The following is a 17,322-nucleotide window of genomic DNA, read 5'->3' as shown; positions in this document are numbered from 1 at the left end:
ATCCTTAGCAGGGATTTGTCTCTATTTCCTTCCATGGAGCTATTTATACTCTGCATGTTGTGAATAGGATCATCCCTTCCATGCCCTCAGGCAGGGATTTGAGGTGTGCTTTGCTCAGAAATATGGTGGCATTCTCTAGTGCTAATCATGGTGTCAGCAGCCTATTGTAGCCACAGAATAGCCAGCAGTGAGAATGGGCTTGCACTGCTCACCAGAGATGGCCTTAAGATCATTGGTTGGTGCTTTTAGACTGAACTTAGAACCCAGGCCAGGGAACTAAGGAACTGCAACTTTTATTTGCATGCAAGTCACTCTGGTGGAAAATGGGAATTGGATGCTTCTAATGGTTGGTGTGTCTGTGAGAAATGAGGAGTGCAAGGGAAAAGTGAAACTGACACGTGTTGATTCCAGCATGGTTGTGCATGTAGGTGCACATGAAACACTGTTGTTTCATTGCTTTATAACCCATTAGACTAGCTCCTGTGCTGTGTAAAACAAAACACTGACTTGTGTTAATTTCTCTTGACTCTTAAAACTGAAACTACTGAAATGTATGAACTTTGTAATAACTAAGAATGAGGTAAGAGGAACTAATTTTTTTGTATGTTTTTAGTTTAAAATGCTGGATGTAGAAGATTAGCCCATAATTTTCACCAGCATTAGGTGCTGTTTTAAGCATTAGGTATTGTTAACCTTGTATGTATGTGCAGGTGGGCACACTCATTCTAATCCACTGCGATAGTGAAGTGTTCCTGCATAAGGTGAGGCTTAAGACTTGCTGAAAACAAACCCTTGGATCCGTGGAATTCATACAAGTTGTTTTATGCTTGATCTTATCCAAAAGGCCTAGAAGCCTAAATATGTGAAAAATACCAGAGTCATCAGACTGAGGGGGGTTCACTGAGCAAAGTGTCTGCATCTCTCCAGTTTCTCCTTGGACGTGACCTGGGTAGTTGCTGATGGTCTTATGCCTGCCCTAAGCGAGGTCAGGTTGCAAGAAGCCCCATGGAAATGGGATGGTCATCGTGTGTTTTATAACCCCCGTCATATCACCCTGGAACTCCAGCACAAAGGTACCTAATAAGGTTGCAGAAACTGCCTTTGAGTGTGCTAAGACACCTGAATCTGACAGGTTCTGAGAACAGTTGTAGTGTGCCACAAGTACCATCTTGCTGCTCTGTCTGGACACTGTAATGTGTTAATGTGACACCATGACTCTGTACTGTCAGGTATCTCTGACTGCAGGAGGGAGATGAGCCAGGGCCCACTGTAGACTGTAATGTGAAAAAGCTCATACGCATTGCCTTGTTTTGATATGCTTCTAGGACTTTTTGAATTCACCTAGAATAGTGAATTATTTTGTGAATTTTGGACCTATTCTTACATGATTCTTTCTTTCCAAGCTCTTGGCATGATTCTCTTGGTATGAAAGCCTTTGTAGGTGCCAGTAAATACTCCATTAGGCTGGAACTTAATTTATTGAAGGTCTCGGCAGTGCAGAGCATCACCAGAACATGAGCTGTCACTGCTATATGGGACCTGTAGCCATACGTGAAGATGATGCTGCATCTTCAGTAGGTAGTTTGCCTTAGCCTGAATCTCCTACGAGTCTCAGGAGATGATGTCAGCTAAAGAAATGTTTCATGGAAGTGTTATCTTATGTATTTAATTGTTGTTGCAAGTACCTCAAAAGTCAAGGCTGTATCTGAAGCCCTTTTATATTTCTACTTCCTTGATATTGTGGGTTTAAATGACAAGGCTATATTTATGTATTGAAACAAACTCTGACCTGGGCATCCAGAGGCCGAGGTTCTAGCCCAGGCTCAGCCACTGACTAGCAGCCCTTTGAGAGCTGGTGCTGACCATTGTGCTTGGTGGCGGAGGGAACAGAGGTTGGAGCAGGATTCCGGTAGTTTCCTTCTCCCCAGTCACCTATATCCTCACCTGCCACATGGAGGTGAAAGTTGACCTTTACATTTGTTCCAGATCTAAAATTCTATGTTGTTTCTTCAGATCAAAAATACAACTTTCTTAAGCATCTGTGCTTACGTGGTTTAGAAAGATCACTCATGTAGGCCAGGCATGGTGGTTCACACCTTTAATCCCAGCGCTTTGGAAGGCCGAGGCGAGCGGATCACGAGGTCAAGAGATCGAGACCATCCTGGCCAACATGGTGAAACCCCGTCTGTACTAAAAATACAAAAATTAGCTGGACGTGGTAGTGCACGCCTGTAGTCCCAGCTACTCGGGACGCTGAGGCAGGAGAATCGCTTGAACCTGGGAGGCAGAGCTTGCAGTGAGTCGAGATCGCGCCACTGTACTCCAGCCTGGTAACAGAGTTGAGACTCTGTTTCAAAAAAAAAAAAAAAAGAGAAAAAAAAGAAAGAGTGTTCATGTACATTACTTAGTAAAAGTAATAAAACTAGATAATGTCTGAGCCCTGTATGCTGAGCACTCTTCTACATGCTTACACGGATTCTCTCATTCAGTTCTCTCCTCAGCCCTTGCTCTCGGGAGGAAAGGAAGTCTCAGCAAGCGTAGAGCTCAGGATTCAACACAGACCTCGGGGGGGTGAGGGCGTCCCAGGGCACCACAGAGCCTGTGGGAGACACAGACAGGAGTGATGGGTGCTTTGGGAGAGGGTCACGGGAGGGGCAGGGCTCAATCTTGAGAGAGGGGCCTCTCAGGATAAGTATAGAAGAGAAAGGGGTGGGGGTATTTCAGGTGAGAATAGTACAGTAAGCAAAGGTATAGAGGCAGGAGTAGTGAGCATTGTGCCTATGAGACAGCAACATGACCAGCTGGATGGTTTTGCAAGGTATTGTCTGAGAGGGGTGAGTGGGATCTGATCAGGGAGCCCTCAGACACTAGACTAGGGAGTTCAGACACAATGGCAGGAGAGGGGAGCCATTCATTTAAGTGGGGGTTAAAGGAAGAGGGCACAGGGTAGGTAAGAAGGAGCAGAGCCTAGCATCTGAGGCTCTAGCATTTAGCCTCTCTTCTGTTGAGATTGGAAGTGGCTCAGGATTAGCAAATGGGGCCTGTATGTTCCTTTTCCCTCCCTCCTTTTCCCCTGACCCCTGCAGGAGTGTGGTAAAAGCCTTGTAATACTTTATTCTAGCTGCAGCATTGACTTCCCCAAGGGATGATGGCAGGACTGTGTTCCTGTCAGACTGAACGTCTTGATGGCTGGGACTCTGTCACCAGCGCCTCATCCAAGGCCTGCATCTTCACCTTGTTACAGATGAAGATATTAACCTCTTATTTAGTATTCATAACAACCCCATATAACAGGCATAGGCTTATCCCTATTCTGATGAGAAAACAGGTATCAGGAAAGTTAACTTGACAAGGTGCAATAATGTAGAAAAATAGAACTTAAATGTAGGTGTATTAAAGTGTAGCCACCTCCTAACACACCACAAGGAAATGAAGTTCTGCCCATTTTGTAGTTGAAGATTGAGTAAGATTGTATGGGAAAGCAACTTTTTTCCTACCATTTAAAAAATTGAATTGTCATTCATACATTATAAAATTCACCCTTTTGAAGCACACAATTCGCTGGGTTTCAGAATGTTCACCAATTTATGCAGTCATCACCACTATAAGTCTGGGAATATTTTTATTACTCCAAAAAGAAATCCTGTCCCCCTTAGCAGGCACTCCCTTTCTTCCCTTCTTCCCCTTCTTCCCTTCTTCCCCTTCTTCCCCTTCTTCCCCTTCCTCTTCCCCTTTCTCCCCCAACCCCTGGCAACCAATAACCTACTTTCTATTCCCAGGATATTTCATGTAAATGGAATCACACACTATACTGTCGCTTGTGTCTGGTTGCTTTCACTTGGTATAATTTTTTTGAGGTGTGTCCATGTTGTGGCATGGATCAAGAGGTCATTTCTTTATATTGAATATATTAATAATGTTGAATAATCCATTGTATGGAGGTACCACATTTGCTTGTCCATTCATCAGTTGATATTTGGGTTGTTCCCACCTTGTGGCTCTTGGGAGTAACGCTGCTGTGCACATTGGTGTGTGGGTTTTGGCGTGGACATGTGTTTTCCGTTCTCAGGTATATATTGAAAAGCAGCTTTGAGAGGAAACATATAAGGTGCAGGAGATATCACTTTCATCATTCTTACTGTGATTGTTTCTAGTTCCCACTAGTGGCTGACTTGTTTCATGATGACAAGGACCCTGTTCCTGCCACCACCCCTGGGAAGGGGTCATTTTCGAAGATCAACGTCCGTTCTGCCAGGCCCCCCATGAAAGTCTCCAACAAGGAGCACAAGAAAACCGTTGGCCACCAGGTCAGCCCTGGACCAAAAGCTATGGGCCGAGGTGCATGTGCAGGGCTGGCCTCTCTGTAGATGCAGGATGGCGGCAGGGTGAGAGGGAAGCCATCACAACAGCCTTGACATCAGTAGCCTCAGCCACCCAGCTCTATCTTTGTCCTTAGAAGAAGGAAACTCCAAAACCTTCACCACAGGGAACTAACAGAGGGAGGAGGGAAGGGGCCGACCATAGCCTCCATAAGTATGTTAATGCCTGTGGTGGGGCTGTGCCACAGGGCCACAGACACCTAGTGTGGGAGGCAAGAGGGCCTGGAATTTATAGGTTAGAGAGGAGGCTTAAGGAAGCTGTGGATCAGGAGACTAAAAGCAACTTCTCGTGCTGTGGGGTCTCTGTGGCTGTTCTGCCCATTGTGTCTCTGGAGAGAAGAGAATGCTTGCCAAGTCCCTGGCAGCCACCACCTAACATTTATTCCTATGGGTTTGCCATTCTGGACATTTAGTAAAACAAATTATTTCCAGGATGCCCAGGCATCGGGGTCAGGGCCCCAGGCCCTCAGGTTTAGGAAGAGCAGGCTTCTGGTGCACAGTGACCAAATCTCTCCGACAGTATTTGCCCACCTTTCATCTTATTTGATCCACAGCACTGGGAGTTAGGCACATTAGGGGGTAGTCTCTCCCCCATGTAATTCGAGGAACCCTTAAATAGGAAGGACTTGATTTTGGTCACAGCAAGATAGCAGTGTCAGAGCTGGAATCTTACCCCAGGTCTCTGAAATTTCTTCCATCCTTCTGGATTAGTAATATAATAGTAACAATAACTACCACCACCTATATATGAGTTTTTCTTTATCACACATCCACAACTTGTTAAAAATAACCAAGCACTGGCTTTTGTCTCTCTAGTTCCGTACCTCCCTGCATCTGCTCATGGAGACCCTGAATGCCACGACACCTCACTACGTCCGCTGCATCAAGCCCAACGATGAGAAGCTACCCTTTCAGTAAGTGCCTGCTGGGCATTAGCCTGTCCAGCCCAGCCTTAGAGGTTCAGGTGGAACAGGGTGGGCCAGGCCTTGCCTGGGGGTCTGTGGCCTTCAGCATGATGACCAACTGGACTTACATTCCCCAGACATCTTACTTGCTGCAGACAGACTGACAGACACTTGCTGAGTACCACCTGTCTGCTGTCCAGGAGGTCTCAAGAGAAAAAATGCCATTCCCCGATCCCATGCAGCTTATAATGGTGATCAGGAATGTGCATGCTTGAATCAAATAGAGAATGTTAAATGTAGCCATGAGTACATCTCACAGCAAGTGTTAAACTCAGACTTGGAAAGGTTGCTGGAGTGGTCAGGAAAGGCTTTTCTTGAGTTGAAGAATCAAGACCTCACATGATGTGTTGGACAATAGGACATGAACATGGTCCTGTTTCTCACATTCCCCTCTGCTGCTAAGCTTCCAGAATTATCCACATTTGCTCCCCTTTTCCTCACTCCTGAACCTACTCTGATCCAACTTTTGCTTCTACCCTGACCTTGAAACTTTGTTCTGGTTCTGTCCATGCTCCTGTGGCTGACCTCATCCTAATCTGTAGAACTCTTAATGATCTTTGTACATCTTAGTTTCTACTAAATTCCAGACAAGTGTTTGTGCAAACCTACTACAGCTTCGTTATCCACCTTGCCCTCAGCACATCTGAGACCACACTCTTCATCTCCTGCCACCCCCCAAGAATGGTTCCTTTTTAATTGGTCTTTGTTGTAGTAAGAGGCATAACATTTCCTGATATCTCATCCACCCACGAGACCTGATCTCCCAGACTAGAAGTCTCTCTAACCTGCTGTGCAGGGGAAATCCCTGTGATGATGGGTATGTGCTGTCATCTGCCTTATCCAGCGTGGGAGCCGCTTGTCACACGCGGCTATCGAGTGCTTGAAACCTGTCTAGTGTGAGTGAGGAACTGAATTCTGAATTTTATTTCATTTTAATTTATTTTGGATACCCTGAGATGCTAGTGGCCACCATACAGCATGGTTTAACCCTTGATTCTTCCGTCTCCTTCACTTCCCAGTGTCTAACTGATGTCAAAGTCCCATGAAGTCTCCATGCAAGTTCCTCACCCTGGTCTCCCTTTTCTCTTCCTTATTCACCTTGTTCCAGATCCTCTTTTCTTGCCTGAAATACTACCTTAAACCTTTAAAAAAACATCCTCTCACTCAGCTCTGCAGTCTCTTCTGCTCTGGGCCTTCACACATGCTGCTCCGTCTGGCCAGAGGAGGTGTATTTTTAAATTTTTTAAGCACCTTATTCCCATCTTTCCTCCCCCATGATTTCTGTTTCGGGCCTAGTATAATTTCTTTCTGTGAAATAACTTACGTACTTTGACAATTTTGACTCTCAGACTGAATATCTGAACTGCCTTCTACACTCCTGTCATGTAATAAAGCTTGGCTTCCATTCAGATGGGCTCTGTGTGGAAAAGGTTAAGGAGACAGAATGTTATCAGTTTTCTTTGCGCTGTGCTGCTTGCTCGCTCTTCCCTTCCTCCAAATCTCTGAGACATGCTTAGGAATTCCCCCTGGGTGGCTTCTGTTTACCGGCTGACTCCAAAAGAGAAGAGGCTGTTAGAAGTGTAGTGTGTGTGAAAGACTCAGATTCTGTGTGGAGGGCAGAGTGCTGTGCAGGGCTCAGGGAAGAGGAGATGAGGGCTGTATACCAGCTGGGCCAGACCAGCTGTGGCCTTGGGCCCTTCCCTCATCAGAGTGTGGCCCTGCTGTGGGACAGATACTCTGCTGGGTCTCCCCTCTTAAATGAGAGAAGACACTGGGGACTTTCTAGTCCTGAGGTCCCACTTTTCTAAGACACTCCCTTACCTTCAGAACCAAAATCTTCCTCCCAATACAAAGAAAAGGTGGGAGGAATACTGACCGTGTCATGATACCTGGATTCTAGTTTGAGCTCACTGCTGATTTGGCCCGTCGCAAGCTAGTCTTTTGCTCTCTGTGTCTCATTTCCTTACCTGTTAATTCTGGTGAGGGCCTGGTGTGGTGGCTCATGCCTGTAATGGCAGTGCTTTGAGAGGCCAAGGCAGGAGGATCACTTGAGGCAAGGAGTTTGAGAGCAGCCTGGGCAATATAGCGAGACCCAACCTCTACAAAAAATTTTAAAATTAGCTGGGCATGGTGGTGCATGCCTATAGTCCCAGCTACTCCAGAGGCTGAGGCGGGAGAATTGCTTGAGCCCAGGAGTTTGAGGCTGCAGTGAGCTATGATTGTGTCACTGCACTCCAGTCTGGGTGACAGAGGAAGACTGTCTTTCAAAAAAATATAAATATCCTGATGAAAGAATCTGAATAGGAATTATTCATGAGAGTATAAAAATTTATATGATTACAGTTATTAGTTATGTCATCCTAGAAGGAAGTTTCTGTGTCTCTCCACCCATTTCCTGTAATCGGAGTTGCTCAGCCGCAGCAGCACTGACATATTGAGTCAAAAAATTCTTTGCTGGGGCAAGGGGTGCTGTCCTGTGCATCACAGGATGTCGAGAAACATCCTTGGCCTCTACCCACTAGATGCTACAAGCATCCCACCATTGTGACAGCTAAAAATGTTTTTAGACATTGCCAAATGTTCCCTTGGGGACAAAATTGCCTCCAGTTGAGAACTCCTGTCCCACATTAAATGCTTTGATAGCATGACCTATACAAAAGTCTTTTTCCTGTGCTTTCTTCATTCAAGAAACATTTATCATACCTCTTACTAGGCACTGGGCTAGGACAGGTAGAATGACAATAAGACATGTCCCCCATGCTTAAGGAATTGTCTGTCACAAGCAACTGGCAATGCCACAGAAGTGGCTGTCAGTGGTTCTGTGAAAGTGCTGACAGGGCAGAGGCAAGAGAGAGATGAAGTATCCAGAGCAGTAGTGGCCTGGGGTGGGAACGCTTCGTGGAGGACCTGGTCACTGGTTTTCCGAAGGCCAGCCCAGGTCTCAGAGTCTCAGAGTTCTGAGATGTGACTGCAGGATGCTGCTGAGCCTGGGGAAGCAGGTAGGGAGCTTGCAGCCCATGGAGAAATCAGTTCCATGGTGGGCGATTGTGGAGGTAGGGCTCGGTTCTAACACAGTGGGATCCTCTTTTTGCATCCAGCAGGCTCCAGGGTCTGTTAATCCTATTGGGAGAGGAAAGCATGAACTTCAGTTTCAGCACTGTGACCTTCTATATCTTTGATGATTTTTCTATGTTAATTGTCCTTGCTATGGTCCTCCAAGATTTAATAGAAGGAGGGCTGGTTTTCCATTCCTAGTCATCTAATAGTGAATGCAGTGAGGCGGATTGAGAGATGCATTTGACGGTGGGTTTTCTTTACTGTTGGGGAGAGGAAGTACAGGAGACCAGCTGGCCTCACACATCCCCTTGGGGTATGTGAATAGGGAAAGATGATGGCAATATCTTCTTTGTATAGTGTCTGTTAGCTTTTTCTAAAAGCATTCTTCTTCTTTTTTTTTTTTTTTTTTTTTTTTTTTTTGTAACATAGTCATTACAGCCACCACTGCTTTATAGTTGGGCAGATATGTTGAGCTCTCATTGAGTAAATGAGGAAAGTGAGGTACAGAGAGATTGTGTCTTGCCCAAAGTAACACTACCTGTTAGTGGCAGAGCGGAGGCCACACTGAGTTCTTTGCCCCAGACCACAGGGGAAAGCAGTGTTGCCTTCACAGGAGGACAGAACAGGTGTGGCAAAGGGAGGGGATTTGCTGAGCTGGTCATAAAGAGGGAAGAATGTTAAGGCTGAGTTCAGAAACTCTGTGCCAGGTGCCTTCTGGGGACCAGCTCCAGGCACGATGTGTGGAGACTCTAAGAGAAAACCGATGTCCCCAACCCTACCCTCAAAAACTCATGCTGTGCTGTGTGAAGGGAGGGGACCAACACTCAGTGAGCCATTGCCTGGCCCTTCAACAGGACAAAACTGGGATGCCAGAGGTCAGGAAGCATGATGTGGGGATACCAGAACAGAGAGGGAGGGGACAGATGGGGAGGAGAAGCAGTACTTTTAAGGAATGACGGCGTTCTCAGTGAGCTGCTGCTCATTTTGTTAGTACTATGAGGAAACAGTAGGAGGTCCTGGAAGAAGAAGGGACCCCCAGCTGGGCCTGTAGCCCACGTGGGACCTAAGGGTCCCAGATGCTCCTGAACACGCTGCCATCCCCGATGTGTACAATGGGCTGAACTTGACCCTGTGGTCATGCTGAACAGAGGAAAGAAGCCGGTGGCTGGCCTGGGGAACACGGCTGCTGTGGGCAGGGGCAGAGTGCCTGGGGAGGTGGTCTACAGACCACAGGATGCCTTTTCCAAAGCACTGGGGTGTCCGCTCTGCCTTCATGATGCAGGGCCTGGCTGACAGCTTTAGCAGTGAGAGCATGTGAGCAGGGGAGCCCGCAGCCCGAAGGCTTCTGATCACTCGCAGTCATGGGCAGCCTAACAGCTGCTTATGACTGGTCATTGCCACCCCTGGTGATGAAGACCCCCTTGGATCCTGGAACTGTGTTTCCTCTTGTGGCAGAGCAACCACAGGGGGCATTGGAGTGAGAGGGTGGGCAGGCAGTGAGGTGCTCAGCACATACTCCCTGCTGTCCTGTGAGACCCTCGCACTAAGGGGCTTTTACTCAAGTTAGAAAGATGAAGTCTTCTGAAGGAACTGTTTTGTTCAGAGCTGTGTAAATCAATGTTCCATTGTGCCTCACATGCTCAGTGCCATGGACTGTTGGAGCTGGAGGAGTTGGGAAGATTTTATGGAGAAGCTGGGTGTGGAAAAAGGTGGGGCTCGGGAGGGCAGAGGGAAGCAATGAAGCCCCAGTGAGCACAGCCTGGAGGGGAGAGTGTGGGTGTCTCACGGGATGAGACCCAGGGCTGATGTGCAACATGGAGTGTTGCCTGGGGTGAGGTGGCATCTTGCAGTCATCAGTTGCTTGGAAAATGCCCACTGTTTTCCAGTGCCAAGTGCCCACTGAGCCCAGGCACTATCTATCAAGCACTGTGTCCCAGAGTGAAAGGAGGAAAGGAAGCATAACTCTTGGCTTCAGCTGAGCTGCAGGACAGTCAGAAGGAAAGGGAGCATTTGTTCTTCATCCCTTCTCATGGAGTGGGGCAGTAATCTTAGCAAATTAAAAATAGTGATTAATTCTAGGTTGCCTTAATTCTTTCTCTATGAAGACTCCCTGCTTACCGTAGACAATGGTGATATCTTGCTCTCTGCCTTGTTTTTTTTTTCTTACTAGTGTTTTTATTTTTATTTTTTTTTGAGACGGAGTCTCGCTCTGTCACCCAGGCTGCAATGCAGTGGCGCAATCCCGGCTCACTGCAACTTCCGCCTCCCAGGTTCACGCCATTCTCCTGCCTCAGCCTCCCAAGTAGCTGGGACTACAGGCGCCCGCCACCACGCCCAGCTGATTTTTTATATTTTTAGTAGAGATGGGGTTTCACCGTGTTTGCCAGGATGGCCTCAATCTCCTGACCTCATGATCCACCCACCTCGGCCTCCCAAAGTACTGGGATTACAGGCATGAGCCACTGCATCTGGCCCTTCTTATTAGTTTTTATGATTTGTGTTTAACAACCTCAGACAATTGCTCTCTGGCTTCTTTTGACATTTTCACCATGTTTGTTATGTACTGTCTTGTATAAGCTTTCCTCTTTAAGTGGGGATACTCAGAAAGCTCACACAGCATCTGGCTTTTTATTCTACAGTGCCATACTCAATATATGTTTAAAAATGTACTGGGTTTTGAGTGCTAGCCTTAGCTTTGTAGGACATGTGAGTGGTTGAAAATGGTGCACATATCTCTGAAGACTGGAAAGTAATCTGTAATAATGTAAATGAAGTTTATCTACATGATTCTTAACTGAACAGCTGTTGCGATCATAGCTAACAACATACACAACGTATGTGCCCTATGCAGTGCTAGGCACGGTTCCACCTGCTTTCAGGGACCATTACATTTAAGCTTCACACTAACCTGATAAAATAGGTACTGCTGTTTTCCCCCATTATATGGATGAGGGTACTGAGGCCCAAGGGGACATGAAGTGACTTGCCCCAAAGTAGACACCCAGCTGGTAAGTGACCATGTCGTGATCGAAACCCAGATCTGCCTAGTCTAAAACTCATCCTTTTAATGCTTGAGCAAAATAATGGTGCTAAGCGTATATGCTTGGGACAGTGGGTGAAGATGCATGCCCATGTGGATAAAAACAGTAAGAGTAGGCTCTGGAGAGGAGCAGGAATGATGAGTCTTGGAGGGTGGGGAGGATTCAGGTGGGCAAAGAAGAAGGGTATCCCAGGTGATAATAAGAATGTGCACAAAAGCCTCAGGCACAGAACAGAAGATGCTGAGATGGCTCAGGTGCCTGCACATTGGCATCTTTTAGTCTATGCCTAATCCCTGACTTGAGCTCAAGGGTGCCTGATGAGCTGTAACTCAGTGGCAGCAGGTACTTCACATGCTGCAGGAAAAGATTCTTTTTTGTTTCTTTTTTGCAAATGTGGCCACTCATCTCTTGTCTTGCTTTTTTTTTTTTTCTCCTTTGGCAGCTTTGACCCAAAGAGAGCAGTACAGCAACTCAGAGCCTGTGGGGTGTTGGAGACGATTCGAATCAGTGCAGCTGGCTACCCATCCAGGTAACTAACGTGCCCGCCAGCTGCCTCCTGGGGCTGCCCTAGAGCAGCCAGAGTTTGGTTCCCCAGGGAGCCCTCTTGTGTACTGTCAGCCAGAAACAGATCCTTCAAAACAGTTCCCAAACATTGAGGCCCAAGCAGGATGCTGATGGAAACGAGACTCACATTAGCCTGAACAATTGAGAAGGTTAGCAGTCACATCCTCCTGGCTGCTTTTCTCTAAAGTCCTTTTCAGATTTCAGATTTTTGGTGTTGGTCTAAGTGATGAGCTAGCTAGAGTTGCAAAGAGGATTTCCCCTTCTCTCAATTCCTACGTTGTCCCCTTTACCATTCCCCCACCCTTTCTAACAGTGGGAAAATATACGTATTTACCATCTTAACTACTTTTTAAATTTTTTCAATAGGTTTTTTGGGGGAACAAGTGGTGTTTGGTTACATGAATAAGTTCTTCAGTGGTGATTTCTGAGATTTTGGTGCACCCATCACCCAAGCAGTATACACTGTACCCAATGTGTAGTCTTTTATCCCTCACCATCACTCCCCTTTCCCCCAAGTCCTCAAAGTCCATTGTATCGTTCTTATGCCTTTGCGTCCTCATAGCTTAGCTCCCACTTATGAGTGAGAATGTACAATGTTTTGTTTTCCATTCCTGAGTTACTTCACTTAGAATAATGGTCTCTAACTCCATCCAGGTTGCTGTGAATGCCATTATTTTGTTCCTTTTTATGGCTGAGTAGTACTTCATATATACATACCACATTTTCTTTATCCACTCATTGACTGGGCATGTGGGCTGGTTCCATATTTTTGCAATTGCAAATTCTGCTACTATAAACATGCGTGTGCCAGTGTCTTTTTCATACAACGACTTCTTTTCCTCTGGGTAGATACCCAATAGTGGGAGTGCAGTGGCATGATCTGGGCTCACTGCAACCTCTTCCTCCTGTGTTCAAGTGATTCTTCTGCCTTAGCCTCCTGTGTAGCTGGGACTACAGATGTGCACCACCACATCCAGCTAATTTTTGTATTTTTAGTAAAGACAGAGTTTTACCATGCTGGCCAGGCTAGCCTCAAACTCCTGACCTCAGGTGATCCACTTGCCTCAGCTTCCCAAAGTGCTGGGATGACAGACGTGAGCCTCCATGCCCGGCCCAAATGGTAGATCTACCCTTAGTTCTTTAAGGAATATCCACAGTTTTCCATAGCAGTTGTTCTAGTTTACATTCCCACCAGCAGTGTAAAAACATTCCCTTTTCACCACATCCATGCCAACATCTATTTTGTGATTTTTCAGTTATGGCCATTCTTGCAGGAGTAAGGTGGTATCCCCTTGTGGTTTTGATTTGCATTTCCGTGATAATTAGTGATGTCGAGCATTTTTCCACATGTTTGTTAGCCATTTGTATATCTTCTTTTGGGAATTGTTTTCTCATGTCCTTAGCCCACTTTTTGACAGGATTGTTTTTTTTTCTTGCTACTTTGAGTTCCTTGTAGATTCTGGACATTCGTCCTTTGTTGGATGTATAGATTGCAAAGATTTTCTCCCACTCCGTGGGTTGTCTGTTTACTCTGGTGATTATTTATTTTGCTGTGCAGAAGTTTTTTAGTTTAAGTCCCATCTATTTATCTTTGTTTTCGTTGTGTTTGCTTTTGGGTTCTTGGTCATGAAGTCATTGCCTAAGCCAATGTCTATAAGGGTTTTCCCAATGTTACCTTCTAGAGTTTTTATGGTTTCAGGTCTTAGATTTAAGTCTTTGATCCATCTTGAGTTGATTTTTGTATAGAGTAAGAGATGAGGATCCAGTTTCACATTTCTACATGTGGCTAGCCAATTATCCCAGCCCCATTTATCGAATAGAGTGTCCTTTCCCCACTTTTTGTTTTTGCTTTGTCAAAGATCAGTTGACTGTCAGTATTTGGCCTTATTTCTGGGTTCTCAGTTCTGTTCCATTGGTCTATATGCCCGTTTTTATGCCAATATCATGCTGTTTTGGTGACTATGGCCTTACAGTACAGTTTGAAGTTGGGTAATGTATTGTCTCCAGATTTGTTTTTTTTTTTTCTTTTTTTCTAGTCTTGCTTCGGCAATGCAGGCTCTTTTTCGGTTCCATATGAATTTTAGGATTTTTTTTTTTTTTTAGTTCTGTGAAGAAATATGGTAGTATTTTGATGGGAATTGCATTGAATTTGTAGATTGCTTTTGGCAGTATGGTCATTTTCACAATATTGATTCTACCCGTCCATGAGCATGGGATGTGTTTCCATTTGTTTGTGTCATCTATGATTTCTTTCAGCAATGTTTTGTTGTTTTCCTTGAAAGAGGTCTTTCACCTCCTTGGTTACCATCTTAGCCACTTTTAAGTGTACAGTTTAGTGGTATTAAGTACATTCCTTTTTTTGTGCTACCATCACCATCATCCATCTCTAGAACTCTTTTCATTTTGCAAAACTGAAACTGCGGCATTAACAATATTTCCCTATTCTCTCTCCCCCAGTCCCTAGCAGCCACCTTTGTACTTTCTGTAAATCTGGTGATTCCAGGAACCTCATGTAATTGGAATAATACAGTATTTGCCCTTTTGTGAGTGGCTTATTTCAGTTAGTATACCTTCAAGCTTCATCCGTGTTGAAGCATGTGTCAAAACTTTTCTTCCTTGTTAAGGCTGAGTAATAATATTCCATTGTACGGATATACCCCATTTTGCTTATCCATTCATTCCTCAATAGATTCCTTTAACTTTTAAATATAGAATGAAATCTGTGGTGGAAAAATGAAGTTTCTTTGAGTTAAAAAATAACTATCATGCTCTGATTTGCCTTGCGGATAAGCCACTGAACCAGTCCAGAGCTTGTTGGAGCTATGCCAACATTGGATCCCCTCTGGACACTTGCCTGAAATAGGGGTGAAGGGTGGCTGGTGACCCCACTAGCTCTTGTGAAATCACACTGCCTACCAGCGTCATGTAGACCAAACATCTGCCGTTAATTGGAGCTGAGCTGAACAGTGTAGCAGCCCAGAGCCTGTCCCACTGGGACCCTCTCTCCTAACAACTCGCTCGTATCAGAAGGTGGAAGGAACCAGAAGTGGGAATGAAGAGATGTGATATGGGCCTCCCCTCCTCCCTGTCTTCTCTCCACCTGGCACTTTCCCACTGTAGTAGAGGAACCATTTCGTATGCAGTGGTTAATTTCCCATAAACAACTTAACCACAAACAATTCCTAAATGTTTGGCCTGAGAAGGAAGCTGCTGATGGAATTAGGAATTTACATTTGACCTGGAAAGTACAAGAGCTGTCAGTAATCTGCAACACCCGGGCAGCTTTTCAAAACCCAGCGGGTCCCAGCATTGTTCAGGATGAACTGCTCTAGCTAGGTTGAAGGCTGTTGTTATTTTCTTTTCAACCACATCTGTCACTTCTTAGAAAAAAGGACAGACAGTGTCCTGGGGCTGCGTCCGATTTTTTGACCTTAGGTTCTGAACACAAATAGCTAACAACTCTGTTAATGAGGTGGGCCAAGCTTGTCACCTTAGATGAAAGCCTGGCACTCCTTTTCCCAGTCTGCCCTGCAGTCTCCTACATCGGCCTTTTGATGGAGGGGATGGGGCTCAGGCAACGGGTGCAGTAGTTCAGTTTTGAGTTCAAGCCACTAGTCTGACAAATTAGACTGCCTTTCAGTGCCTGCTTACAAGCCCAGGGTTCAGATCAGACATATCTTCATCCAATTTAAGAACAAGAAGAGGACCTTAGGGAGCTGCGGAGCTACTTGTTTTCAAACCATCTTCCATGGGCAGCTGGCTGCACTCCTGCTCCTGGCTCTTGTATCTGCCAGGCTTCCAGGAGAGGATACACCTACAGAAAACATTTTCTTATCCACTGTTTCTCAGAACTGTGCACTGCAACCCATTTATGGGTTAGGATATCAATTCAATGGGTTGTGTCAATGAAAAGAGTCAAACTATAGAATATTTGAAGAGATTTCTTCTGAGCCAAATATGAGTGACCAATGGCCCATGACACAGCCCTCAGGAGATCCTGAGAACATGTGTCCAAGGTGGTCAGGCTACAACTTGGTTTGATACATTTTAGAGAGACATAAAACATCACTCAGCACATGTAAGATATACAATGGTTTGGTTCAGACAAGTGGGATAGCCGGAAGGTGGGGGCTTCCAGGTCACAGGCATATTCAAAGATTTTCTGATTGGCAGTTGGTTGAGATATTATCAGTAGAAAGGACCGTCTGGGTTATGATAAAGGGTGGTGGAGACCAAGGTTTTATCATGCAGATGAACTCTCCAGGTATCAGGCTTCAGAGAGAATAGATTATAAACGTTTCTTATCAGATTTAGAGTCTGTTCTATTAGTAATTCCAAAGGGAGGAGGGTATAATGAGGCATGCCCAGCTCCCCATTCCCAGCATGGCCTGAACTAGTGTTTCAGGTTAACTTTGGAATGCCCTTGGCTGCGAGGAGGGATCAATTCAGATACTTGGGGCTTTAGAATTTTATTTTTGTTTTACAGTTGTGACCAATATACTGTTTTTGTTTTTTTCATGAAATAACTTGGGGTGGAAAATGGGAGAGGGCAATTTGTGGGAGAAAGGACATTGTGGCATGGTCATAGTTCAGTGTTATCTATAGGGATGGGTGCATCAGGATGTAAAGTGCATGTTTACAAGTGAGACACAGACAAGGAAGGGAGCTGCTCAAGATTACCAACCTGGTTGGTGGTTGAGTTAGGCCTAGACCTGCCATTCCTCTGCCCCAAGCTATGTTGTTGCTGCTGCCAAGCATCTTACTGCTGGTGTGCAGGAAGTGTTACCATCCCAGCAAAGGTTTATCAGAGGAGGAAGAGGTGAAGCAGGATCCTAAGAGACTGCCCTCTGGGGCTGCCTCCAAACCTGAGACAGTGCAAAACTCCCTCCTGTTTCCAGCTTGTGGGAGTCCAGACTGCAGAGCTGTGGCCTGCCAGAAAGCTGAAAGAGCCTGGTAGTTGAATTCTTGGACGTTGGAGTCAGGCCTGGATTCAAGTATTGACTCCCACACTTCTTGGCTGGGTGATCTTGGGGAAGTAAATTAATCTCAATGAACCTAGGTTTCCTTATCCTTAAAGAGAATGATCATACTCACTTGGTAGGTTGTTGTCAGGAATTAGGTAATGTATCTAGAGTTCTCAGCCAGCACTGGACACTTGAGCATTTAGTAAGATATTTATTACTTACTGGGATATGAGCAAGAAGCTACCTCCCTATGGGTGTAACTATCTGGGTAGAATGTGTCTATCTCAGAACTTTCTGGTGGTATTTTTGTGAAATCCCAACATGTGTGGCCACCTGAAAAGAGCATTCTGAA

General features: G+C 45.5%; 1 protein-coding gene across 2 annotated transcripts in view; it reads left to right on the top strand.

Annotated features, from left to right (window-relative positions):
* MYO5B (myosin VB) overlaps positions 1-17,322 on the top strand; it is a 370,702-nt gene that overhangs the window by 252,041 nt on the left and 101,339 nt on the right. For both annotated transcript variants that reach the window (XM_024235813.3, XM_054537888.2), the window contains exons 15-17: positions 4,155-4,307; positions 5,196-5,293; positions 11,885-11,971. In XM_024235813.3, coding sequence (XP_024091581.2) covers positions 4,155-4,307; positions 5,196-5,293; positions 11,885-11,971 — 338 coding nt within the window. The remainder of the gene's footprint in view (positions 1-4,154; positions 4,308-5,195; positions 5,294-11,884; positions 11,972-17,322) is intronic.

The sequence above is a fragment of the Pongo abelii genome, chromosome 17 (genome assembly GCF_028885655.2).
Source record: "Pongo abelii isolate AG06213 chromosome 17, NHGRI_mPonAbe1-v2.0_pri, whole genome shotgun sequence".
Classification (NCBI taxonomy): Eukaryota; Metazoa; Chordata; class Mammalia; order Primates; family Hominidae; genus Pongo; species Pongo abelii.
This window is presented reverse-complemented; position numbering and strand designations above follow the sequence as displayed.